The sequence below is a fragment of the Engystomops pustulosus genome, unplaced genomic scaffold (assembly GCF_040894005.1).
Source record: "Engystomops pustulosus unplaced genomic scaffold, aEngPut4.maternal MAT_SCAFFOLD_129, whole genome shotgun sequence".
NCBI classification, from domain to species: domain Eukaryota; kingdom Metazoa; phylum Chordata; class Amphibia; order Anura; family Leptodactylidae; genus Engystomops; species Engystomops pustulosus.
This window is the reverse complement of record NW_027285010.1, coordinates 6584-33701: the sequence shown is the minus strand read 5'-3', so window position 1 is coordinate 33701 and position 27118 is coordinate 6584. Positions and strand designations below refer to the sequence as shown.

The window sequence follows — 27118 nt, the reverse complement described above, 5'->3', positions numbered from 1 at the left end:
CTCCTCCAATCCTTCTCTTTTTCTCCTCTGATCCTTCTCTTCTTCCTCTCTTTCCCCTTGGAACCTTCTCTTCTTCCTATCTTTCCCCTCTGATCCTTCTCTTTTTCCTCTTTTTCTCCTCCGATCCTTCTCTTTTTCCTCTCTTTCCCCTCTGATCCTTCTCTTCTCTCTCTTTCCCCTCCTATTCCTCTCTTCTTCTCTTCCCCTTGGATCCTTCTCTTCTTCTCTCTTTCCCCTCCGATCCTTCTCTTTTTCCTCTCTTTCCCCTCTGATCCTTCTCTTCTCTCTCTTTCCCCTCTGATCCTTCTCTTCTTCTCTTCCCCTTGGATCCTTCTCTTCTCTCTCTTTCCCCTCCGATACCTCTCTTCTCTCTCTCTTTCCCCTTGGATCCTTCTCTTCTTCTCTCTTTCCCCTCATATTCCTCTCTTCTTCTCTCTTTCCCCTCATATTCCTCTCTTCTTCTCTCTTTCCCCTCCTATTCCTCTCTTCCTTTCTCTTTCTCCTCCAATCCTTCTCTTTTTCTCCTCTGATCCTTCTCTTCTTCCTCTCTTTCCCCTTGGAACCTTCTCTTCTTCCTATCTTTCCCCTCTGATCCTTCTCTTTTTCCTCTTTTTCTCCTCTGATCCTTCTCTTCTTCTCTCTTTCCCCTCCTATTCCTTTCTTCCTTTTTCTTTCCCCTCCTATTCCTTTCTTCCTTTTTCTTTCCCCTCTGATCCTTCTCTTCTTCTCTCTTTCCCCTCTGATCCTTCTCTTCTTCTCTCTTTCCCCTCTGATCCTTCTCTTCTTCTCTCTTTCCCCTCTGATCCTTCTCTTCTTCTCTCTTTCCCCTCTGATCCTTCTCTTCTTCTCTCTTTCCCCTCTGATCCTTCTCTTCTTCTCTCTTTCCCCTCTGATCCTTCTCTTCTTCTCTCTTTCCCCTCTGATCCTTCTCTTCTTCTCTCTTTCCCCTCTGATCCTTCTCTTCTTCTCTCTTTCCCCTCTGATCCTTCTCTTCTTCTCTCTTTCCCCTCTGATCCTTCTCTTCTTCTCTCTTTCCCCTCTGATCCTTCTCTTCTTCTCTCTTTCCCCTCTGATCCTTCTCTTCTTCTCTCTTTCCCCTCTGATCCTTCTCTTCTTCTCTCTTTCCCCTCTGATCCTTCTCTTCTTCTCTCTTTCCCCTCTGATCCTTCTCTTCTTCTCTCTTTCCCCTCTGATCCTTCTCTTCTTCTCTCTTTCCCCTCTGATCCTTCTCTTCTTCTCTCTTTCCCCTCTGATCCTTCTCTTCTTTCTCTCTTTCTTCTCCGATCCTTCTCTTCTTTCTCTCTTTCTTCTCCGATCCTTCTCTTTCCTTTCGTGAAGGATCAGTAGGATTGTGCAGAATACTTGTCCTTGTCACCATTTGTTCGTTTTCAGTTGTCTACCTCAATCTCCTCTTCTTCTGAAAACTCCTGGACTGTGTGTTCCATGGTTGGACAATGATGGGAGTGGACTATTAGTCTGTGCGAGGTGGGGGAGCGCGGCCCGGAGTCCTCTTCTGCTGCTCCGTCATCAGACATGGACACCAGTTTATGAAGGGCCTGTGGTGGCAGCGTCTTCAGTGACTCCACATCAGCCTTCATCTCCTCCAGGTCCCTCTTCAGCTTGGCTCTTCGGTTCTGGAACCAGGTGATGACTTGGGCATTGCTGAGCCCCAGCAGTTGGGCCATGTGGTCGCGGTCAGCAGGGGACAGATATTTCTGGTAGAGGAAGCGTTTCTCCAGCTCATAGATCTGCTGATTGGTAAAGGCTGTTCGGGATTTCCGCCTCTTCTTAGAATTTGTTTGATGTCCAAATGATCCAATAGAATCGTGACCTTTCAAGGAGAAAAAAAGATAATGATCAGAAAAAAATATTCCACATCCATTCAGTCACCCCTCCATCATCCACCCATATATTTATCTATATATACAGTCATCAGCCACAATCTTGTTGTCAGTGAATAGCGACTAGAGATGAGCGAGCACTAAAATGCTCGGGTACTCGTTATTCGAGACAAACTTTTCCCGATGCTCGAGTGCTTGTCTCGAATAACGAGCCCCATTGAAGTCAATGGGAGACTCGAGCATTTTTCAAGGGGACCAAGGCTCTGCACAGGGAAGCTTGGCCAAACACCTGGAAATCTCAGAAAATGATGGAAACACCACGGAAATGGACAGGAAACAGCAGGGGCAGCATGCATGGATGCCTCTGAGGCTGCTTAATCGCACCATTATGCCAAAATTATGGGCAACAGCATGGCCATGACAGAGTGACCGAATGAGGCTAGATAGCATCTAAAACATCCAATAATTGACCCTGACACTATAGGGGACGGCATGCAGAGGCAGCGGCAGCAGTGGCAGGCTAGAGAGTCTCATGGCGACATACCATAAATGGACTCAGGTTTTACCAAAGGAGGTGAAATGATTTCCTATGTGAACAAAAGGTTGACGGTATATTTAGTCGATAACGCAGCATGGTGGCGACATAGTGACCAAGTTCCATAACGTATCTGGTGAAACACCCGAAAAATGAGCCTGACACAGCTCTTTTGATAAGGGGACGACATGTGGAGGCAGCCATGGAGACTACTTCCATGATTAAGAGCGACAGTATGGGGCATTCATATTGCGCTGCTATGATTGCAACTTCAGGTCTCCAGCATGGCGGCGACAGATGGGCCGAGTTCCATTATGTATCTGGTGAAACACCTGAAATTTCTGCCTGACACAGCTCGTTTGATAAGGGGATGATGTGCTGTATATCCTCTCGTGCTCCAGCGTCTGGGGTATAGAGAGTTGAAATGAGACATTGGTGGACGCTGTGGAGGATCGTGGAGGCAAAATGGACAGGAAACAGCAGGGGCAGCATGCATGGATGCCTCTGAGGCTGCCTAATCTTGGGATGGAGCTGGCGGTCCACTGCCAGGCGAGCTTTCGCCTGTCCAAGCCCCTGTCTCTCGGCTCCTCCCCACCCAAAATGGGCCTGGGGGCCAGAAGCGTTTACTTTGAAAAAATTATCATTTTCAAAGCAGGCCGGGTCGTTTGACTATTTCACCTAGGAATAATGGAATAGCATAGTGGTTCTATTTTTAATTGTTTTTACGGAAATGGTTCCATGATTAAGAGCGACAGTATGGGGCATCCATATTGCGCTGCTATGATTGCAACTTCAGGTCTCCAGCATGGCGGCGACAGATGGGCCGAGTTCCACTATGTATCTGGTGAAACACCTGAATATTCTGCCTGACACAGCTTGTTTGATAAGGCGGGCATGTATGGAGGCAGTGAACTAGTAGTAGATTAAAGGTGCTGCAGTTAAAACTATGTTAGTTGGATCTTGAGATGGCGCAGGCGCTCCGCAGCCAGGCGAGCTTTCGCCAATCCAAGCCCCTGTCTCTAGGCTACTCCCCAAACAGCACTTCTAAGAACCTTTTGTATAAGATCAAGTGTAGTAGCATTCTTATAAGTTTGGGATATGGCGGGTGAGGGGAATGTAAACAGATGCGCAAGAAGCGCTGAAATAATATCGGTAAATGATAAAAGTTTGCCAGTATATTTTGTGGATTACACAGCAGGGTGGCGACAATGTTAACAAGTTTGATGTGGAATCCATGAAAACAACCCAAAATTCTGCCTGACACAGTTCGTTTGATAAGGAGACAATGTATGGAGGCAGCTATATGGACGACTTTTGGAGGCAGCTATGAAGATGACGTGTGGAGGTAGCAATGGAGACAACTTGTGGAGCCAGCTAAAAAGACGACATGTGGAGGCTGCTATGGAGACAATTTAATTTGGATAGTGCCTGTATGTGGCAGTCCAAAAAAGTTTTCAAACCAGAGGAGCAGGTAGGTGGTCCTCCAGAAAAATTAAATAAATTGAGTGCCTGTACGTGGCAGTCCAAAAAAGTTTTCAAACCAGAGGAGCAGGTAGGTGGTCCTCCAGAAAAATTAAATAAATTGAGTGCCTGTACGTGGCAGTCCAAAAAAGTTTTCAAACCAGAGGAGCAGGTAGGTGGTCCTCCAGAAAAATTAAATAAATTGAGTGCCTGTACGTGGCAGTCCAAAAAAGTTTTCAAACCAGAGGAGCAGGTAGGTGGTCCTTCAGAAAAATTAAATACATAGAGTACTATAGCTAGAGCCAGTTGGCCCTGTCAAAAAATAGCCAGTTTCCTCTGCTTTAGTGTACAAAGAGGAGGAGAAGGAGGACAATGAGGAGGAGGAGGAGTGCATACATTATTCAGGTTGAGCTGCTTTCACCTGGTGGAGATTGGAAATCCTGAGAAATCCAGGCTTTATTCATCTTGATAAGCGTCAGCCTGTCAGCGCTGTCAGTCGACAGGCGTGTACGCTTATCGGTGATGATGCCACCAGCTGCACTGAAAACCCGCTCGGACAACACGCTAGCGGCAGGGCAGGCAAGAACCTCCAAGGCGTACAGCGCCAGTTCGTGCCACATGTCCAGCTTTGAAACCCAGTAGTTGTAGGGAGCTGTGTGATCATTTAGGACGATGGTGTGGTCAGCTACGTACTCCCTCACCATCTTTCTGTAAAGATCAGCCCTACTCTGCCGAGACTGGGGACAGGTGACAGTGTCTTGCTGGGGTGACATAAAGCTGGCAAAAGCCTTGTAAAGCGTACCCTTGCCAGTGCTGGACAAGCTGCCTGCTCGCCTACTCTCCCTCGCTACTTGTCCCGCAGAACTACGCCCTCTGCCGCTAGCACTGTCAGAAGGGAAATACTGTTTCAGCTTGTGCACCAGGGCCTGCTGGTATTCATGCATTCTCACACTCCTTTCCTCTCCAGGGATGAGAGTGGAAAGATTTTGCTTGTACCGTGGGTCCAGGAGAGTGAACACCCAGTAATCGGTGCTGGAATAAATTCTTTGAACGCGAGGGTCACGGGATAGGCAGCCTAGCATGAAATCTGCCATATGCGCCAGAGTCCCAACGCGCAAGAATTCACTCCCCTCACTGGCCTGACTGCCCATTTCCTCCTCCTCCAACTCCTCTTCTTCTGCCCATACACGCTGAACAGTGAAGGACTGAACAATGGTCCCCTCTTCGGTCTCGCCAACATTCTCCTCCTCTTCCTCCTCATCCTCCTCCACCTCCTCCGATATGCGCTGAGAAACAGACCTAAGGGTGCTTTGGCTATCAACAAGGGAATCTTCTCCCCCCGTCTCTTGTGACGAGCGCAAAGCTTCCGATTTCATGCTGACCAGAGAGTTTTTCAACAGGCCAAGCAGCGTGATGGTGAGGCTGATGATGGCGGCATCGCCACTGACCATCTGTGTTGACTCCTCAAAGTTACTCAGCACCTGACAGATATCAGACATCCACATCCACTCCTCATTGTAGACTAGAGGAAGCTGACTGACCTGACTACCAGTTCTGGTGGAAGTTGACATCTGTCAGTCTACAATCGCTCTGCGCTGCTGGTAAACTCTGGATAACATGGTTAATGTTGAATTCCACCTCGTGGGCACGTCGCACAACAGTCGGTGAGCGGGCAGTTGGAGGCGGCGCTGCACTGCCCTGAGAGTGGCAGCATCTATGCTGGACTTCCTGAAATGCGCACAGATGCGGCGCACCTTCGTGAGCAAATCAGACAGATTGGGGTATGTCTTCAGGAAACGCTGAACTATCAGATTTAACACATGGGCCAGGCATGGCTCATGTGTCAGTCTGCCGAGTTGCAGAGCCGCCACCAGGTTACGGCCGTTGTCACACACAACCATGCCTGGCTTCAGGTTCAGCGGTGCCAGCCACAGATCGGTCTGCGCCGTGATGCCCTGTAATATCTCTTGGGCGGTGTGCCTTTTATCGCCTAGGCTCAGCAGTTTGAGCACCGCCTGCTGTCGCTTAGCGATGGCACTGCTGCTGTGCCTAGAGCTAGCGACTGATGGCGCCATGCCCACGGATGGTAGTTCGGAGGAGGAGGTGGAGGAGGGGTGGGAGGAGGAGGAGGTATAGTAGGCCTTTGAGACCTGGACCGAGGTAGGCCCCGCAATCCTCGACGTCGGCAGTATATGACCAGCCCCAGGGTCAGACTCGGTCCCAGCCTCCACCAAGTTAACCCAATGTGCCATCAGCGATATATAGTGGCCCTGCCCGGCAGCACTCGCCCACGTGTCCGTGGTCAGGTGGACCTTGTCAGAAACGGCGTTGGTCAGGGCACGGATGATGTTCACACGTGCTTGTGCAGGGCTGGGACGGCACATCGGGAAAAGTAGTGGCGGCTGGGGACCGAATACCGAGGGGCGGCCGCCGCCATGAGGTTTCGAAAGGCCTCGGTCTCTACCAGCCTATAGGGCAGCATCTCCAGGCTAAGCAACTTGGAGATGTGGACGTTGAGGGCTTGGGCGTGTGGGTGGGTTGCGCTACAATTCCTTTTGCGCTCCAGCGTCTGGGGTATGGAGAGCTGAACGCTGGTGGATGCTGTGGAGGATCGTGGAGGCGAAGATGGGGTTTTCGCACGGGAGGTGTTTGGGCCGTGGTCCTGGGCAGGGGGCTGACTAGCAGAGGACACAGGGGAAGGAGCAGTGGTGTGCCCGGCCGGAGGTGAACGGGCTTGGTGCCATTGAGTGGGGTGTTTAGCATTCATATGCCTGCGCATACTGGTGGTAGTTAAGCTAGTAGTGGTGGAACCCCTGCTGATCCTGGTTTGGCAAAGGTTGCACACCACAGTCCGTCGGTCATCCGGTGTTTCTTTAAAGAACCTCCAGACTTCTGAAAATCTAGCCCTCACCACAGGAGCTTGACTACGGGCAACATTTGGCACTGATGCACCAGCTCTGGCCCTGCCTCTCCGTCTGGCCCCACCACTGCCTCTTCCAACCTGTTCTGCTATAGGACTTGCCTCCGTCTCAGAAGCACTGTGTTCACCCGGCCTATCAACCCAGCTTGGGTCTGTCACCTCATCATCCTCCGATCCCTCAGTCTGCTCCCCCCTCGGACTTCCTGCCCTGACAACAACTTCCCCACTGTCTGACAACCGTGTCTCCTCATCGTCCGACACCTCTTTACACACTTCTTCCACTACGTCAAGAAGGTCATCATCACCCACAGACTGCGACTGGTGGAAAACCTGGGCATCGGAAAATTGCTCAGCAGCAACCGGACAAGTGGTTTGTGACTGTGGGAAGGGTCCAGAAAACAGTTCCTCAGAGTATGCCGGTTCAAATGCCAAATTTTGCTGGGAGGGGGCAGACTGGGGGGAAGGAGGCTGAGGTGGAGGAGCTGGAGGAGTGCTGATTTCGGTGACCTGGGTGGACTGCGTGGAAGACTGACTGGTGGACAAATGGCTAGAAGCATTGTCCGCAATCCACGACATCACCTCTTCGCACTGTTCTGGCCTCAACAGTGCTCTACCACGAGTCCCAGTAACTTGAGACATGATGAACCTAGGGAGTGTAGCTCTGCGGCGTTCCCCTGCTCCCTCATCAGCAGGTGGTGTCTCACCCCGCCCAGGACCACGGCCTCTGACTCCTGCAGTAGTTGGACGCCTACGTCCACGCCCTCGTCCTCTACCCCTAGCCCTCGGGTTAAACATTTTCCAAATTAAAGTGTAAACTTTTAATTTTTTTTTTTTTGTGTTTATTTTTTTTTTTTTTATTTATTTTTTTAACAAAACGATGCTATCCTATTGCTATGGCTAGTTTCTAACCTACACTGACAGCACACAACTGGATTTTGTGCTGTGCCTGTGGATATGTGCATCACTAATAGCTAAACACAAGTCCCCCTGCAAATTCCTCACAATATGGTACTAGCTGCACTACTAGTGCCAGCAAGCCCAGCCACAAGCAAACAAAAAAAAAAAAAGTATAACGTTATTGTAGCCCTAAGAAGGGCTGTTGGGTTCTTGTAGAATCACTCCTGCCTAACACTATTCTAATAGAACACCCTAACGCTTTCCCTGACCAGCAGCAGCTCTCTCCCTAGCGGCATCCAGACACAGAATGATCCGAGCAGCGCGGGCAGGGGCTAGACTATTCCAGGGTCACCTGATCTGGCCAGCCAACCACTGCTATCGACGTTTAAGGGTACCACGTCATGCTGGGTGGAGTGCAGAGTCTCCTGGCTTGTGATTGGTTCTGTTTCTGGCCACCAAAAAGCAAAACGGCGGGAGATGCCATTTTCTCAAGCGGGCTGGTGACGGAGCTGGAGCTGCTGCTGGTGATGGAGCTGGAGCTACTGCTGATGATGGAGCTGCTGCTGGTGATGAAGCTGGAGCTACTGCTGGTGATGGAGCTGCTGCTGGTGACGGAGCTGCTGCTGGTGACGGAGCTGCTGCTGGTGATGGAGCTGCTGCTGGTGACGGAGCTGGGGCTGCAGAGAGAGGACGTGTTCCTCTGCTGCTCCTCTGGTGAAGGTAGGTGCCAGGGTGTGCGGTGTGTACTGGTAGTTCCCACTAGGCCACATGAAGTGGAGGCATTGGTCAATTATATGGCAGAGCATGACCTTCTGTGGATTCTGTGGATGTACAGAGTCTCCTCCTCACCCCCTTCAAAGTAGCAAAGCCGTTCCAGCCACAAGTCATGGAGCAGTCATTCCTGCTGTACAAGGTCTCTCCTGGCTGTAAAACTGTGGCCCAGCCACCTGCCCCTGCCACAGACAGAGCTGCATAGAGATTCAGAAGAACTTTTATTGGAGGATGAGGGCGGTGGACAAACAGATGAGACATATGATGAAGAAACACCAGTGCTAATGGCTGTGGCTTCCAGAAGGAGGGGAGCCTTGAGGGCTGCCACCCCGGACTTGGGGCAGTGGAGCACAGGATATCTCCGCTCTATGTTCTCTCTGTGATATTTGCAGCACAGCTGCTGGGTGATGCGCTGAGTCAATGGCCTATGGCTGGAACTCACCTGGAGCACACCTGGTAATCACACAGTGGGGAAAACACTGACTACTGGGGGCAAGCGCTGGCTAATGGAAGCAGCACTGTGACTACTGGGGGCAAGCACTGGCTGAGGGGGCAGCACTGTGACTACTGGAGCAAACACTAGCTAAGAGGGCAGCACTGTGACTACTAGGGGCAAGCACTGGCTAATGGAAGCAGCACTGTGACTACTGGGGGCAAGCACTGGCTTAAGGGGGCAGCACTGTGACTACTGGAGCAAACACTAGCTAAGGGGGCAGCACTGTGACTACTGGGGCAAGCACTGGCTAATGGGGGCAGCACTGTGACTACTGGGGGCAAGCACTGGCTAATGGGGCAGCACTGTGACTACTGGAGCAAACACTAGCTAAGGGGGCAGCACTGTGACTACTGGGGGCAGCACTGGCTAATGGGGCAGCACTGTGACTACTGGAGCAAACACTAGCTAAGGGGGCAGCACTGTGACTACTGGGGGCAAGCACGGTGATGACTGGAGGAAAGCACTGTGACTACTGGGGAAAGCACTGGCTAATGGGGCAGCACTGTGACTACTGGAGCAAATACTGGCTAAGGGGGCAGCACTGTGACTACTGAGGGCAAGCACTGTGACTACCAAGTGCAAGCACTGTGTAGTTGAAGCAGCACTGTGACTACTAGGGGCAAGCACTGGTTAAGGGGGCAGCACTGTGACTACTGGGGGCAAGCACTGGTTAAGGCGGCAGCACTGTGACTACTGGGGGCAAGTACTGGTTAAGGGGGCAGCACTGTGACTACTGGTGGCAAGCACTGGCTAAGGGGGCAGTACTGTGACTTCTGGGGGCAAGCACTGGCTAATGGGGCAGCACTGTAACTTTTGGGGGCAAGCACTGGCTAAGGGGGCAGCACTGTGACTACCAAGTGCAAGCACTGTCTATTTGAAGCAGCTGTGAGACACTGAAGGGGTTAATTGTGTATGGGCGGTATGTTTCCCCTGGGTTTTCCTACTATGCAAGACCTTAGTGCTGAGGTTGTGTTGTCCAGCACCTTGGACACAGGAGGTGGGAGCAGCCTAATCAGGCTGCATAAAGCTGCTGAGCAGAGCTGAGAGCGTTGTCTCTCTGAAAGGAGGCTGGAGAGCACACAGCCCTGACCTCTGTGCCTGGAGCAGCGACGTCTTTTATGTTCTAGTGGTGAGTTACTCTGTTTAGTTAGCGCCCAGACGGGTAGGATATTGTTTGTTTTGATGCCTGAATGTCAAGGCTGTTCTGGTAAGTAAATTTGCCCCAATGTTTCCCTCAGGAATACTGTGCTGCCCCCAGTTGTCACAGTGCTGTGTGGGAGATTTGGCCCAGTAGAGACCGTGGTAGCGGTGATTCGTGATGCAGTTCACGACAGTGACACCAAAGTACAGTCCAAACAGGTCTCACCTGTAAGTGCATTGTCCGTGTATAATGCGCTGTGCGGGGAGTCACTAAGATCCTGCACCCGATATCCTGCATGTGTTACTTCCCCGCTCAGGTCCCCGGAGTTCACCTTCTTCTTCCCGGTGCATGTAAGTGCATTGTCCGTGTATAATGCGCTGTGCGGGAAGTCACTAAGATCCTGCCCTCGATATCCTGCATGTGTCGCTTCCCCGCTCAGGTCCCTGGAGTTCACCTTCTTCTTCCTGGTGCATGTAAGTGCATTGTCTGTGTATAATGCGCTGTGTGGGGAGTCACTAAGATCCTGCGCCTGATATCCTGCATGTGTCGCTTCCCCGCTCAGGTCCCAGGAGTTCACCTTCTTCTTCCTGGGGCATGTAAGTGCATTGTCCGTGTATAATGCGCTGTGCGGGGAGTCACTTAGATCCTGCGCCCGATATCCTGCATGTGTCGCTTCCCCGCTCAGGTCCCTGGAGTTCACCTTCTTCCTCCTGGTGCATGTAAGTGCATTGTCCGTGTATAATGTGCTGTGCGGGGAGTCACTAAGATCCTGCCCCCGATATCCTGCATGTGTCGCATCCCCGCTCAGGTCCCTGGAGTACACCTTCTTCTTCCTGGTGCATGTAAGTGCATTGTCCGTGTATAATGTGCTGTGCGGGGAGTCACTAAGATCCTGCGCCTGATATCCTGCATGTGTCGCATCCCCACTCAGGTCCCTGGAGTACACCTTCTTCTTCCTGGTGCATGTAAGTGCATTGTCCGTGTATAATGTGCTGTGCGGGGAGTCACTAAGATCCTGCACCCGATATCCTGCATGTGTCACTTCCCCGCTCAGGTCCCCGGAGTTCACCTTCTTCTTCCTGGTGCATGTAAGTGCATTGTCCGTGTATAATGTGCTGTGCGGGGAGTCACTAAGATCCTGCGCCCAATATCCTGCATGTGTCGCATCCCCACTCAGGTCCCTGGAGTTCACCTTCTTCTTCCTGGTGCATGTAAGTGCATTGTCCGTGTATAATGCTCTGTGCGGGGAGTCACTAAGATCCTGCATGTGTCGCTTCCCCGCTCAGGTCCCCGGAGTTCACCTTCTTCTTCCTGGTGCATGTAAGTGCATTGTCCGTGTATAATGCTCTGTGCGGGGAGTCACTAAGATCCTGCATGTGTCGCTTCCCCGCTCAGGTCCCCGGAGTTCACCTTCTTCCTGGTGCATGTAAGTGCATTGTTCGTGTATAATGCGCTGTGCGGGGAGTCACTAAGATCGTGCGCCCGATATCCTGCATGTGTCGCATCCCCACTCAGGTCCCTGGAGTTCACCTTCTTCCTCCTGGTGCATGTAAGTGCATTGTCCGTGTATAATGCGCTGTGCGGGGAGTCACTAAGATCGTGCGCCCGATATCCTGCATGTGTCGCATCCCCACTCAGGTCCCTGGAGTTCACCTTCTTCCTCCTGGTGCATGTAAGTGCATTGTCCGTGTATAATGCGCTGTGCAGGGAGTCACTAAGATCGTGCGCCCGATATCCTGCATGTGTCACTTCCCCGCTCAGGTCTCCGGAGTTCACCTTTTTCTTCCTGGTGCATGTAAGTGCATTGTCCGTGTATAATGTCCTTTGCGGGGAGTCACTAAGATCGTGCGTCCGATATCCTGCATGTGTCACTTTCCCGCTCAGGTCTCCGGAGTTCACCTTCTTCTTCCTGGTGCATGTAAGTGCATTGTCCGTGTATAATGCGCTGTGCAGGGAGTCACTAAGATCCTGCGCCCGATATCCTGCATGTGTCGCTTCCCCGCTCAGGTCCCTGGAGTTCACCTTCTTCTTCCTGGCGCATGTAAGTGCATTGTCCGTGTATAATGCGCTGTGCGGGGAGACACTAAGATCCTGCGCCCGATATCCTGCATGTGTGGCTTCCCCGCTCAGGTCCCTGGAGTTCACCTTCTTCTTCCTGGTGCATGTAAGTGCATTGTCCGTGTATAATGCGCTGTGCGGGGAGTCACTAAGATCCTGCGCCCGATATCCTGCATGTGTGGCTTCCCCGCTCAGGTCCCTGGAGTTCACCTTCTTCTTCCTGGTGTATGTAAGTGCATTGTCCGTGTATAATGCGCTGTGCGGGGAGTCACTAAGATCCTGTGTCCGATATCCTGCATTTGTCGCTTCCCCGCTCAGGTCCCTGGAGTTCACCTTCTTCTTCCTGGTGCATGTAAGTGCATTGTCCGTGTATAATGCGCTGTGCGGGGAGTCACTAAGATCGTGCGCCCGATATCCTGCATGTGTCCCTTCCCCGCTCAGGTCCCTGGAGTTCACCTTCTTCTTCCTGGTGCATGTAAGTGCATTGTCCGTGTATAATGCGCTGTGCGGGGAGTCACTAAGATCCTGCGCCCGATATCCTGCATGTGTAGCTTCCCCACTCAGGTCCCTGGAGTTCACCTTCTTCTTCCTGGTGCATGTAAGTGCATTGTCCGTGTATAATGCGCTGTGCAGGGAGTCACTAAGATCCTGCCCCCAATATCCTGCATGTGTCGCTTCCCCGCTCAGGTCCCGTGAGTTCACCTTCTTCTTCCTGGTGCATGTAAGTGCATTGTCCGTGTATAATGCGCTGTGTGGGGAGTCACTAAGATCCTGGCCCCGATATCCTGCATGTGTTGCTTCCCCGCTCAGGTCCCCGGAGTTCACCTTCTTCTTCCTGGTGCATGTAAGTGCATTGTCCGTGTATTATGTGCTGTGCGGGGAGTCACTAAGATCGTGCACCCGATATCCTGCATGTGTCACTTCCCCGCTCAGGTCCCCGGAGTTCACCTTCTTCTTCCTGCTGCATGTAAGTGCATTGTCCGAGTATAATGTGTTGTGCGGGGAGTCACTAAGATCCTGCACCCGATATCCTGCATGTGTCGCTTCCCCGCTCAGGTCCCAGGAGTTCACCTTCTTCTTCCTGGTGCATGTAAGTGCATTGTCCGTGTATAATGTGCTGTGCGGGGAGTCACTAAGATCCTGCACCCGATATCCTGCATGTGTCGCTTCCCCGCTCAGGTCCCCGGAGTTCACCTTCTTCTTCCTGGTGCATGTAAGTGCATTGTCCGTGTATAATGCGCTGTGTGGGGGCACTGTGCGCAGTATTATCCTGTGGTTATTATATATACAGTATTATCCTGTGATTATTATATATACAGTATTATCCTGTGATTATTATATACAGTATTATCCTGTGATTATTATATACAGTATTATCCTGTGGTTATTATATATACAGTATTATCCTGTGATTATTATATATACAGTATTATCCTGTGATTATTATATAGAGTATTATCCTGTGATTATTATATATACAGTATTATCCTGTGATTATTATATACATTATTATATACAGTATTATCCTGTGGTTATTATATACAGTATTATCCTGTGATTATTATATACAGTATTATCCTGTGGTTATTATATATACAGTATTATCCTGTGATTATTATATATACAGTATTATCCTGTGATTATTATATACAGTATTATCCTGTGGTTATTATATACAGTATTATCCTGTGATTATTATATATACAGTATTATCCTGTGATTATTATATATACAGTATTATCCTGTGATTATTATATAGAGTATTATCCTGTGATTATTATATAGAGTATTATCCTGTGATTATTATATATACAGTATTATCCTGTGATTATTATATACATTATTATATACAGTATTATCCTGTGGTTCTTATATATACAGTATTATCCTGTGATTATTATATAGAGTATTATCCTGTGATTATTATATAGAGTATTATCCTGTGGTTATTATATACAGTATTATCCTGTGATTATTATATACAGTATTATCCTGTGATTATTATATATACAGTATTATCCTGTGATTATTATATACAGTATTATCCTGTGATTATTATGTAGAGTATTATCCTGTGATTATTATATACAGTATTATCCAGTGATTATTATATACAGTATTATCCTGTGGTTATTATATAGAGTATTATCCTGTGGTTATTATATAGAGTATTATCCTGTGATTATTATATACAGTATTATCCTGTGGTTATTATATAGAGTATTATCCTGTGATTATTATATATACAGTATTATCCTGTGATTATTATATATACAGTATTATCCTGTGATTATTATACACAGTATTATCCTGTGGTTATTATATACAGTATTATCCTGTGATTAATATATACAGTATTATCCTGTGATTATTATATAGAGTATTATCCTGTGGTTATTATATATACAGTATTATCCTGTGGTTATTATATACAGTATTATCCTGTGGTTATTATATATACAGTATTATCCTGTGGTTATTATATATACAGTATTATCCTGTGGTTATTATATACAGTATTATCCTGTGATTATTATATACAGTATTATCCTGTGGTTATTATATAGAGTATTATCCTGTGATTATTATATATACAGTATTATCCTGTGATTATTATATATACAGTATTATCCTGTGATTATTATACACAGTATTATCCTGTGGTTATTATATACAGTATTATCCTGTGATTATTATATACAGTATTATCCTGTGATTATTATATACAGTATTATCCTGTGGTTATTATGTAGAGTATTATCCTGTGGTTATTATATACAGTATTATCCTGTGATTATTATATACAGTATTATCCTGTGAGTATTATATACAGTATTATCCTGTGGTTATTATGTAGAGTATTATCCTGTGGTTATTATATACAGTATTATCCTGTGATTATTATATACAGTATTATCCTGTGATTATTATGTAGAGTATTATCCTGTGGTTATTATGTAGAGTATTATCCTGTGGTTATTATATACAGTATTATCCTGTGATTATTATATATACAGTATTATCCTGTGATTATTATATACAGTATTATCCTGTGATTATTATATACAGTATTATCCTGTGATTATTATATATACAGTATTATCCTGTGGTTATTATATACAGTATTATCCTGTGATTATTATATACAGTATTATCCTGTGATTATTATATATACAGTATTATCCTGTGATTATTATATATACAGTATTATCCAGTGAGTATTATATACAGTATTATCCTGTGATTATTATATACAGTATTATCCTGTGGTTATTATATACAGTATTATCCTGTGATCATTATATATACAGTATTATCCAGTGGTTATTATATACAGTATTATCCTGTGGTTATTATATATACAGTATTATCCTGTGGTTATTATATAGAGTATTATCCTGTGGTTATTATATATACAGTATTATCCTGTGATTATTATATAGAGTATTATCCTGTGATTATTATATACAGTATTATCCTGTGGTTATTATATACAGTATTATCCTGTGATCATTATATATACAGTATTATCCAGTGGTTATTATATACAGTATTATCCTGTGGTTATTATATATACAGTATTATCCTGTGATTGTTATATAAAGTATTATCCTGTGGTTATTATATAGAGTATTATCCTGTGATTATTATATACAGTATTATCCTGTGATTATTATATACAGTATTATCCTGTGATTATTATATATAGAGTATTATCCTGTGATTGTTATATATACAGTATTATCCTGTGATTATTATATACAGTATTATCCTGTGATTATTATATACAGTATTATCCTGTGGTTATTATATACAGTATTATCCTGTGGTTATTATATACAGTATTATCCTGTGATTATTATATACAGTATTATCCTGTGATTATTATATACAGTATTATCCTGTGGTTATTATATACAGTATTATCCTGTGGTTATTATATACAGTATTATCCTGTGGTTATTATATACAGTATTATCCTGTGATTATTATATATACAGTATTATCCTGTGATTATTATATATACAGTATTATCCTGTGATTATTATATACAGTATTATCCTGTGATTATTATATACAGTATTATCCTGTGATTATTATATAGAGTATTATCCTGTGATTATTATATACAGTATTATCCTGTGGTTATTATACACAGTATTATCCTGTGGTTATTATATACAGTATTATCCTGTGATTATTATATATACAGTATTATCCTGTGGTTATTATATATACAGTATTATCCTGTGGTTATTATATATACAGTATTATCCTGTGGTTATTATATACAGTATTATCCTGTGGTTATTATATATACAGTATTATCCTGTGGTTATTATATATACAGTATTATCCTGTGGTTATTATATATACAGTATTATCCTGTGATTATTATATACAGTATTATCCTGTGGTTATTATATATACAGTATTATCCTGTGGTTATTATATACAGTATTATCCTGTGGTTATTATACACAGTATTATCCTGTGGTTATTATATACAGTATTATCCTGTGATTATTATATATACAGTATTATCCTGTGGTTATTATATATACAGTATTATCCTGTGGTTATTATATATACAGTATTATCCTGTGGTTATTATATACAGTATTATCCTGTGGTTATTATATATACAGTATTATCCTGTGATTATTATATACAGTATTATCCTGTGGTTATTATATACAGTATTATCCTGTGGTTATTATACATACAGTATTATCCTGTGATTATTATATACATTATTATCCAGTGATTATTATATATACAGTATTATCCTGTGGTTATTATGTAGAGTATTATCCTGTGATTATTATATACAGTATTATCCTGTGATTATTATATATACAGTATTATCCTGTGGTTATTATATACAGTATTATCCTGTGATTATTATATACAGTATTATCCTGTGGTTATTATATACAGTATTATCCTGTGGTTATTATACACAGTATTATCCTGTGGTTATTATATAGAGTATTATCCTGTGATTATTATATATACAGTATTATCCTGTGGTTATTATATACAGTATTATCCTGTGGTTATTATATACAGTATTATCCTGTGATTATTATATATACAGTATTATCCTGTGGTTATTATATACAGTATTATCCTGTGGTTATTATATACAGTATTATCCTGTGATTATTATATACAGTATTATCCTGTGGTTATTATATACAGTATTATCCTGTGATTATTATATATACAGTATTATCCTGTGATTAATATATACAGTATTATCCTGTGGTTATTATATATACAGTATTATCCTGTGGTTATTATATAGAGTATTATCCTGTGGTTATTATGTAGCGTATTATCCTGTGGTTATTATATACAGTATTATCCTGTGATTATTATATACAGTATTATCCTGTGATTATTATATACAGTATTATCCTGTGGTTATTATATACAGTATTATCCTGTGATTATTATATACAGTATTATCCTGTGGTTATTATATACAGTATTATCCTGTGATTATTATATATACAGTATTATCCTGTGGTTATTATATATACAGTATTATCCTGTGGTTATTATATACAGTATTATCCTGTGATTATTATATACAGTATTATCCTGTGGTTATTATATACAGTATTATCCTGTGATTATTATATAGAGTATTATCCTGTGGTTATTATATATACAGTATTATCCTGTGATTATTATATACAGTATTATCCTGTGATTATTATGTAGAGTATTATCCTGTGATTATTATATATACAGTATTATCCTGTGGTTATTATATATACAGTATTATCCTGTGGTTATTATATACAGTATTATCCTGTGGTTATTATATACAGTATTATCCTGTGATTATTATATATACAGTATTATCCTGTGATTATTATATACAGTATTATCCTGTGATTATTATATATACAGTATTATCCTGTGGTTATTATATATACAGTATTATCCTGTGGTTATTATATACAGTATTATCCTGTGATTATTATATACAGTATTATCCTGTGATTATTATATACAGTATTATCCTGTGATTATTATATAGAGTATTATCCTGTGGTTATTATATACAGTATTATCCTGTGATTATTATATATACAGTATTATCCTGTGATTATTATATAGAGTATTATCCTGTGGTTATTATGTAGAGTATTATCCTGTGATTATTATATACAGTATTATCCTGTGGTTATTATATATACAGTATTATCCTGTGGTTATTATATATACAGTATTATCCTGTGATTATTATATACAGTATTATCCTGTGATTATTATATACAGTATTATCCTGTGGTTATTATATAGAGTATTATCCTGTGATTATTATATACAGTATTATCCTGTGATTATTATATATACAGTATTATCCTGTGGTTATTATATACAGTATTATCCTGTGATTATTATATACAGTATTATCCTGTGGTTATTATATACAGTATTATCCTGTGGTTATTATATATACAGTATTATCCTGTGATTATTATATACAGTATTATCCTGTGATTATTATATACAGTATTATCCTGTGGTTATTATATAGAGTATTATCCTGTGATTATTATATACAGTATTATCCTGTGATTATTATATATACAGTATTATCCTGTGGTTATTATATATACAGTATTATCCTGTGATTATTATATATACAGTATTATCCTGTGGTTATTATATACAGTATTATCCTGTGGTTATTATATACAGTATTATCCTGTGGTTATTATATACAGTATTATCCTGTGGTTATTATATACAGTATTATCCTGTGGTTATTATATACAGTATTATCCTGTGGTTATTATATACAGTACGTATACATTGGGTTGGGGTAATGGTAGTAAATTAGTAAAGTAAGTCCCACATCTGAAATATGTAAATGAACATAAAAGAAAGAAGATGTATATGGGTGAAAAAAGGTAGCAAATTTTATTGAAATAAATGTGAGTTATAAAAACGATTAAAAACCCTACAAGAGGGGGTAACATAACAAAGATTCTCCCCAGCACACAGGTATCTAATGTGTGATACAAAAAACACAGGTATAAGGAAAATGCATAGATATACAAACACGGCAGCACCGGAGAGTCAACCAGCCGGGACACAAATAGATATAAGAACAATATCCAGTCAGAGAACGTGCCCAACATATGTGGAGGTGCAAGCAAAAAAGATGTTGTTACCGTGTGAAGGATGTGCAGCTGGGGAGAGCAGGGATGCCCCACACGTATCGCCCGGTTTACGGGCTTCGTCTCGTGTGTCCCCCGGGTCACGTCTCGTGTGTATCCAGGGTCACGTCCTGTGCGTCCCCCGGGTCACGTCTCGTGTGTATCCAGGGTCACGTCTTGTGCGTCACCCGGGTCACGTCTTGTGTGTATCCAGGGTCACGTCTTGTGCGTCCCCGGGGTCACGTCTTGTGCATCCCCCGGGTCACGTCTCGTGTGTATCCAGGGTCACGTCTCGTGTGTATCCAGGGTCACGTCTTGTGCGTCCCCGGGGTCACGTCCTGTGCGTCCCCCGGGTCACGTCTCGTGTGTATCCAGGGTCAAGTCTTGTGCGTATCCAGGGTCAAGTCTTGTGCGTCACCCGGGTCACGTCTCGTGTGTATCCAGGGTCAAGTCTTGTGCGTATCCAGGGTCAAGTCTTGTGCGTCACCCGGGTCACGTCTCGTGTGTATCCAGGGTCACGTCCTGTGCGTCCCCCGGGTCACGTCTTGTGCGTCCCCTGGGTCAAGTCTTGTGCGTCCCCGGGGTCACGTCCTGTGCGTCCCCCGGGTCACGTCTCGTGTGTATCCAGGGTCAAGTCTTGTGCGTCACCCGGGTCACGTCTTGTGCGTCCCCCGGGTCACGTCTTGTGCGTCCCCCGGGTCACGTCTTGTGCGTCCCCGGGGTCACGTCTTGTGCGTCCCCCGGGTCACGTCTTGTGCGTCCCCCGGGTCACATCTTGTGCTTCCCCCGGGTCACGTCTTGTGTATATCCCGGGTCACGTCTTGTGCTTCCCCCGGGTCACGTCTTGTGTATATCCCGGGTCACGTCTCGTGCGTCCCCCGGGTCACGTCTTGTGCGTCCCCCGGGTCACGTCTTGTGTATATCCCGGGTCACGTCTTGTGCGTCCCCCGGGTCACGTCTTGTGCGTCCCCCGGGTCACGTCTTGTGCGTCCCCCGGGTCACGTCTTGTGCGTCCCCCGGGTCACGTCTTGTGCGTCCCCCGGGTCACGTCTTGTGCGTCCCCCGGGTCACGTCTTGTGCGTCCCCCGGGTCACGTCTCGTGCGTCCCCCGGGTCACGTCTTGTGCGTCCCCCGGGTCACGTCTTGTGTATATCCCGGGTCACGTCTTGTGCGTCCCCCGGGTCACGTCTTGTGCGTCCCCCGGGTCACTTCTTGTGCTTCCCCCGGGTCACGTCTTGTGTATATCCCGGAGTGTGACATCACGGGGAGACATTTATAAAGCTCATTCTGAGTTATTGTGAAAAGCAAAGAATACTTATTAGACTATAATATCATTTACTATATTACACATTTGTCTCCAGTTTTCATAACTTTACCCAAACCTAAACGGACATAACGGATGCCGGGAACTTTCCACGGAGGTCAATGGGATTGTGAAATGTTACATAAATGGGGACAATGGTGTGAACTGCGCCTTACAGCTCCCGATTCCTCCCTATGAGCAGTCGCTGCTGTATTACGAGTATGGGGCGAGTATATGAGTATGGGGCGAGTATATGAGTATGGGGCGAGTATATGAGTATGGGGCGAGTATATGAGTATGGGGCGAGTATATGAGTATGGGGCGAGTATATGAGTATGGGGCGAGTATATGAGTATGGGGCGAGTATATGAGTATGGGGCGAGTATATGAGTATGGGGCGAGTATATGAGTATGGGGCGAGTATATGAGTATGGGGCGAGTATGGGGCGAGTATATGAGTATGGGGCGAGTATGGGGCGAGTATATGAGTATGGGGCGAGTATATGAGTATGGGGCGAGTATATGAGTATGGGGCGAGTATATGAGTATGGGGCGAGTATGGGGCGAGTATATGAGTATGGGACGAGTATGGGACGAGTATATGAGTATGGGACGAGTATGGGACGAGTATATGAGTATGGGACGAGTATGGGACGAGTATATGAGTATGGGACGAGTATGGGACGAGTATATGAGTATGGGACGAGTATGGGACGAGTATATGAGTATGGGACGAGTATGGGACGAGTATATGAGTATGGGACGAGTATGGGACGAGTATATGAGTATGGGGCGAGTATGGGGCGAGTATGGGGCGAGTATATGAGTATGGGGCGAGTATATGAGTATGGGACGAGTATATGAGTATGGGGCGAGTATATGAGTATGGGGCGAGTATATGAGTATGGGGCGAGTATATGAGTATATGAGTATGGGACGAGTATATGAGTATGGGACGAGTATATGAGTATGGGACGAGTATATGAGTATGGGGCGAGTATATGAGTATGGGACGAGTATATGAGTATGGGACGAGTATATGAGTATGGGACGAGTATATGAGTATGGGACGAGTATATGAGTATGGGACGAGTATATGAGTATGGGACGAGTATATGAGTATGGGGCGAGTATGGGGCGAGTATGGGGCGAGTATGGGGCGAGTATGGGGCGAGTATGGGGCGAGTATATGAGTATGGGGCGAGTATATGAGTATGGGGCGAGTATATGAGTATGGGACGAGTATATGAGTATGGGACGAGTATATGAGTATGGGACGAGTATATGAGTATGGGGCGAGTATATGAGTATGGGACGAGTATATGAGTATGGGACGAGTATATGAGTATGGGACGAGTATATGAGTATGGGACGAGTATATGAGTATGGGACGAGTATATGAGTATGGGGCGAGTATATGAGTATGGGGCGAGTATGGGGCGAGTATATGAGTATGGGGCGAGTATATGAGTATGGGGCGAGTATGGGGCGAGTATGGGACGAGTATATGAGTATGGGACGAGTATATGAGTATGGGACGAGTATGGGACGAGTATATGAGTATGGGACGAGTATGGGACGAGTATATGAGTATGGGACGAGTATGGGACGAGTATATGAGTATGGGACGAGTATGGGGCGAGTATATGAGTATGGGACGAGTATGGGGCGAGTATATGAGTATGGGACGAGTATGGGGCGAGTATATGAGTATGGGGCGAGTATATGAGTATGGGGCGAGTATATGAGTATGGGGCGAGTATATGAGTATGGGGCGAGTATATGAGTATGGGGCGAGTATATGAGTATGGGGCGAGTATGGGACGAGTATATGAGTATGGGACGAGTATATGAGTATGGGACGAGTATATGAGTATGGGACGAGTATATGAGTATGGGACGGGTATATGAGTATGGGACGGGTATATGAGTATGGGACGAGTATATGAGTATGGGACGAGTATATGAGTATGGGACGAGTATATGAGTATGGGGCGAGTATATGAGTATGGGGCGAGTATGGGACGAGTATATGAGTATGGGACGAGTATATGAGTATGGGACGAGTATATGAGTATGGGACGGGTATATGAGTATGGGACGAGTATGGGACGGGTATATGAGTATGGGACGAGTATATGAGTATGGGACGAGTATATGAGTATGGGACGAGTATATGAGTATGGGACGAGTATATGAGTATGGGACGAGTATATGAGTATGGGACGAGTATATGAGTATGGGGCGAGTATATGAGTATGGGGCGAGTATATGAGTATGGGGCGAGTATATGAGTATGGGGCGAGTATATGAGTATGGGGCGAGTATATGAGTATGGGGCGAGTATATGAGTATGGGGCGAGTATATGAGTATGGGGCGAGTATATGAGTATGGGGCGAGTATATGAGTATGGGGCGAGTATATGAGTATGGGGCGAGTATATGAGTATGGGGCGAGTATATGAGTATGGGGCGAGTATATGAGTATGGGGCGAGTATATGAGTATGGGGCGAGTATGGGACGAGTATATGAGTATGGGACGAGTATATGAGTATGGGACGAGTATATGAGTATGGGACGAGTATATGAGTATGGGACGAGTATATGAGTATGGGACGAGTATGGGACGAGTATGGGACGAGTATATGAGTATGGGACGAGTATATGAGTATGGGACGAGTATATGAGTATGGGACGAGTATATGAGTATGGGACGAGTATATGAGTATGGGACGAGTATATGAGTATGGGACGAGTATATGAGTATGGGACGAGTATATGAGTATGGGGCGAGTATATGAGTATGGGGCGAGTATATGAGTATGGGGCGAGTATATGAGTATGGGACGAGTATATGAGTATGGGACGAGTATATGAGTATGGGACGAGTATATGAGTATGGGACGAGTATATGAGTATGGGACGAGTATATGAGTATGGGACGAGTATATGAGTATGGGGCGAGTATATGAGTATGGGGCGAGTATATGAGTATGGGGCGAGTATATGAGTATGGGGCGAGTATATGAGTATGGGGCGAGTATATGAGTATGGGGCGAGTATGGGACGAGTATATGAGTATGGGACGAGTATATGAGTATGGGACGAGTATATGAGTATGGGACGAGTATATGAGTATGGGACGAGTATATGAGTATGGGACGAGTATGGGACGAGTATATGAGTATGGGACGAGTATATGAGTATGGGACGAGTATATGAGTATGGGACGAGTATATGAGTATGGGACGAGTATATGAGTATGGGACGAGTATATGAGTATGGGACGAGTATATGAGTATGGGACGAGTATATGAGTATGGGACGAGTATATGAGTATGGGACGAGTATATGAGTATGGGACGAGTATATGAGTATGGGACGAGTATATGAGTATGGGGCGAGTATATGAGTATGGGACGAGTATATGAGTATGGGACGAGTATATGAGTATGGGACGAGTATATGAGTATGGGACGAGTATATGAGTATGGGGCGAGTATATGAGTATGGGGCGAGTATATGAGTATGGGGCGAGTATATGAGTATGGGGCGAGTATATGAGTATGGGACGAGTATATGAGTATGGGACGAGTATATGAGTATGGGGCGAGTATATGAGTATGGGGCGAGTATATGAGTATGGGGCGAGTATATGAGTATGGGGCGAGTATATGAGTATGGGGCGAGTATGGGACGAGTATATGAGTATGGGACGAGTATATGAGTATGGGACGAGTATATGAGTATGGGGCGAGTATATGAGTATGGGACGAGTATGGGGCGAGTATATGAGTATGGGGCGAGTATGGGGCGAGTATGGGGCGAGTATATGAGTATGGGACGAGTATGGGGCGAGTATATGAGTATGGGACGAGTATGGGGCGAGTATATGAGTATGGGACGAGTATGGGGCGAGTATATGAGTATGGGGCGAGTATGGGGCGAGTATGGGGCGAGTATATGAGTATGGGACGAGTATGTGGGGCGTCATCTGCTATAGGTTGTACCCCCTGGGATTGTCTAGGGGTGTTACTCGTAGTATTAATACTAGGGGAGTAGTAGCATTATGTTTCTATGTGTTGTATTATCACATATTACACACACCCAGAGGGGTTTCTCTAGTTCCCATTACTATGTGCCTATTGTGCTGGATGAGAATGATGGGGGTGATGGTCGGTGTGATGATGAGGGGTGTAGTCCTTTTCCTCCTCCATCTCTGTAATGATGGAAGTTTTTATGGCTATTATGTTTATTATCATCTTGTGCTTCATGCAGCAGCCCCCCCTGTATACAGTATATACAGCAGCCCCCCCCCATGTATACAGTATATACAGCAGCCCCCCCCCTGTATACAGTATATACAGCAGCCCCCCGTGTATACAGTATATACAGCAGCCCCCCCCTGTATACAGTATATACAGCAGCCCCCCCCTGTATACAGCATATACAGCAGCCCCCCCCTGTATACAGTATATACAGCAGCCCCCCCCTGTATACAGTATATACAGCAGCCCCCCCCCATGTATACAGTATATACAGCAGCCCCCCCTGTATACAGTATATACAGCAGCCCCCCGTGTATACAGTATATACAGCAGCCCCCCCCTGTATACAGTATATACAGCAGCCCCCCCCTGTATACAGTATATACAGCAGCCCCCCCCCTGTATACAGTATATACAGCAGCCCCCCCCCTGTATACAGCATATACAGCAGCCCCCCCCCTGTATACAGTATATACAGCAGCCCCCCCCCTGTATACAGTATATACAGCAGCCCCCCCCTGTATACAGTATATACAGCAGCCCCCCCCTGTATACAGTATATACAGCAGCCCCCCCCTGTATACAGTATATACAGCAGCCCCCCCCCCATGTATACAGTATATACAGCAGCCCCCCCATGTATACAGTATATACAGCAGCCCCCCGTGTATACAGTATATACAGCAGCCCCCCGTGTATACAGTATATACAGCAGCCCCCTGTGTATACAGTATATACAGCAGCCCCCCCCTGTATACAGTATATACAGCAGCCCCCCCCATGTATACAGTATATACAGCAGCCCCCCCATGTATACAGTATATACAGCAGCCCCCCGTGTATACAGTATATACAGCAGCCCCCCCATGTATACAGTATATACAGCAGACCCCCGTGTATACAGTATATACAGCAGCCCCCCCCATGTATACAGTGTATACAGCAGCCCCCCGTGTATACAGTATATGCAGCAGCCCCCCGTGTATACAGTATATACAGCAGCCACCCGTGTATACAGTATATACAGCAGCCCCCCCGTGTATACAGTATATACAGCAGCCCCCCCTGTATACAGTATATACAGCAGCCCCCCTGTATACAGTATATACAGCAGCCCCCCCGTGTATACAGTATAAACAGCAGCCCCCCCTGTATACAGTATATACAGCAGCCCCCCCTGTATACAGTATATACAGCAGCCCCCCCTGTATACAGTATATACAGCAGCCCCCCCTGTATACAGTATATACAGCAGCCCCCCCTGTATACAGTATATACAGCAGCCCCCCGTGTATACAGTATATACAGCAGCCCCCCGTGTATACAGTATATACAGCAGCCCCCCTGTATACAGTATATACAGCAGCCCCCCCTGTATACAGTATATACAGCAGCCCCCCCTGTTTACAGTATATACAGCAGCCCCCCCTGTATACAGTATATACAGCAGCCCCCCTGTATACAGTATATACAGCAGCCCCCCGTGTATACAGTATATACAGCAGCCCCCCTGTATACAGTATATACAGCAGCCCCCCCTGTATACAGTATATACAGCAGCCCCCCCTGTATACAGTATATACAGCAGCCCCCCTGTATACAGTATATACAGCAGTCCCCCCTGTATACAGTATATACAGCAGTCCCCCCTGTATACAGTATACACAGCAGTTCCCCCTGTATACAGTATACACAGCAGCCCCCCCCCTGTATACAGTATATACAGCAGCCCCCCCCCCCCTGTATACAGTATATACAGCAGCCCCCCCCCCCATGTATATAGAATATACACCCTATATATACCCCCAGTGCACAGTCCCTTACCTTCAGCTGCTCGCAGGACCCCCGCCTCCAGGCTGTGGAAGGTCTTGCTGGCCAACTCCTGCAGGGCACAAAGTGGGGAGGATGAGTGCGGAGCGCCCCCTGTAGTGCGGAGCGGGGAGAGAGGGTGCGGAGCGCCCCCTGTAGTGCGGAGCGGGGAGGATGAGTGCGGAGCGCCCCCTGTAGTGCGGAGCGGGGAGGATGAGTGCGGAGCGCCCCCTGTAGTGCGGAGCGGGGAGATCGGGTGCGGAACGCCCCCCTTGGTGCGGAGCGGGGCGGATGAGTGCGGAGCGCCCCCCTTGGTGCGGAGTGAGGGGCTGGTGAGACCTCCGTTCGGTTGGCTCAGGATATCCTCTATACTGAAGGGTGTGAAGGGTTTGGTGCTTTGCTCTTGGGGCCCCCGGACGCCCCTCTCCTTCAT

At 45.8% G+C, this 27118-nt stretch overlaps 1 protein-coding gene across 1 annotated transcript; it reads right to left on the bottom strand.

The window, feature by feature from the left end:
• Window positions 1–1261: 1261 nt before the first annotated feature.
• Window positions 1262–27118, bottom strand: LBX2 (ladybird homeobox 2). Its single transcript, XM_072131740.1, has 2 exons — window positions 26701–27118; window positions 1262–1831 (listed from the first exon to the last, which is right to left on the bottom strand). The coding sequence occupies exons 1-2, from the start codon at window positions 27116–27118 to the stop codon at window positions 1389–1391; spliced, it is 861 nt and encodes a 286-aa protein (XP_071987841.1). The 3' UTR covers window positions 1262–1388.

What these genes read in the sequence shown, in the direction of transcription:
- LBX2 (XM_072131740.1), bottom strand. Translation starts at nt 27,118, where the DNA reads ATGAAGGAGAGGGGCGTCCGGGGGCCCCAAGAGCAAAGCACCAAACCC. An exon ending in GGTCCTGCGAGCAGCTGAAG is followed by an intron (nt 1,832 to 26,700) that starts GTAAGGGACTGT and finishes TCTCCTTGAAAG; the next exon opens with GTCACGATTCTATTGGATCA.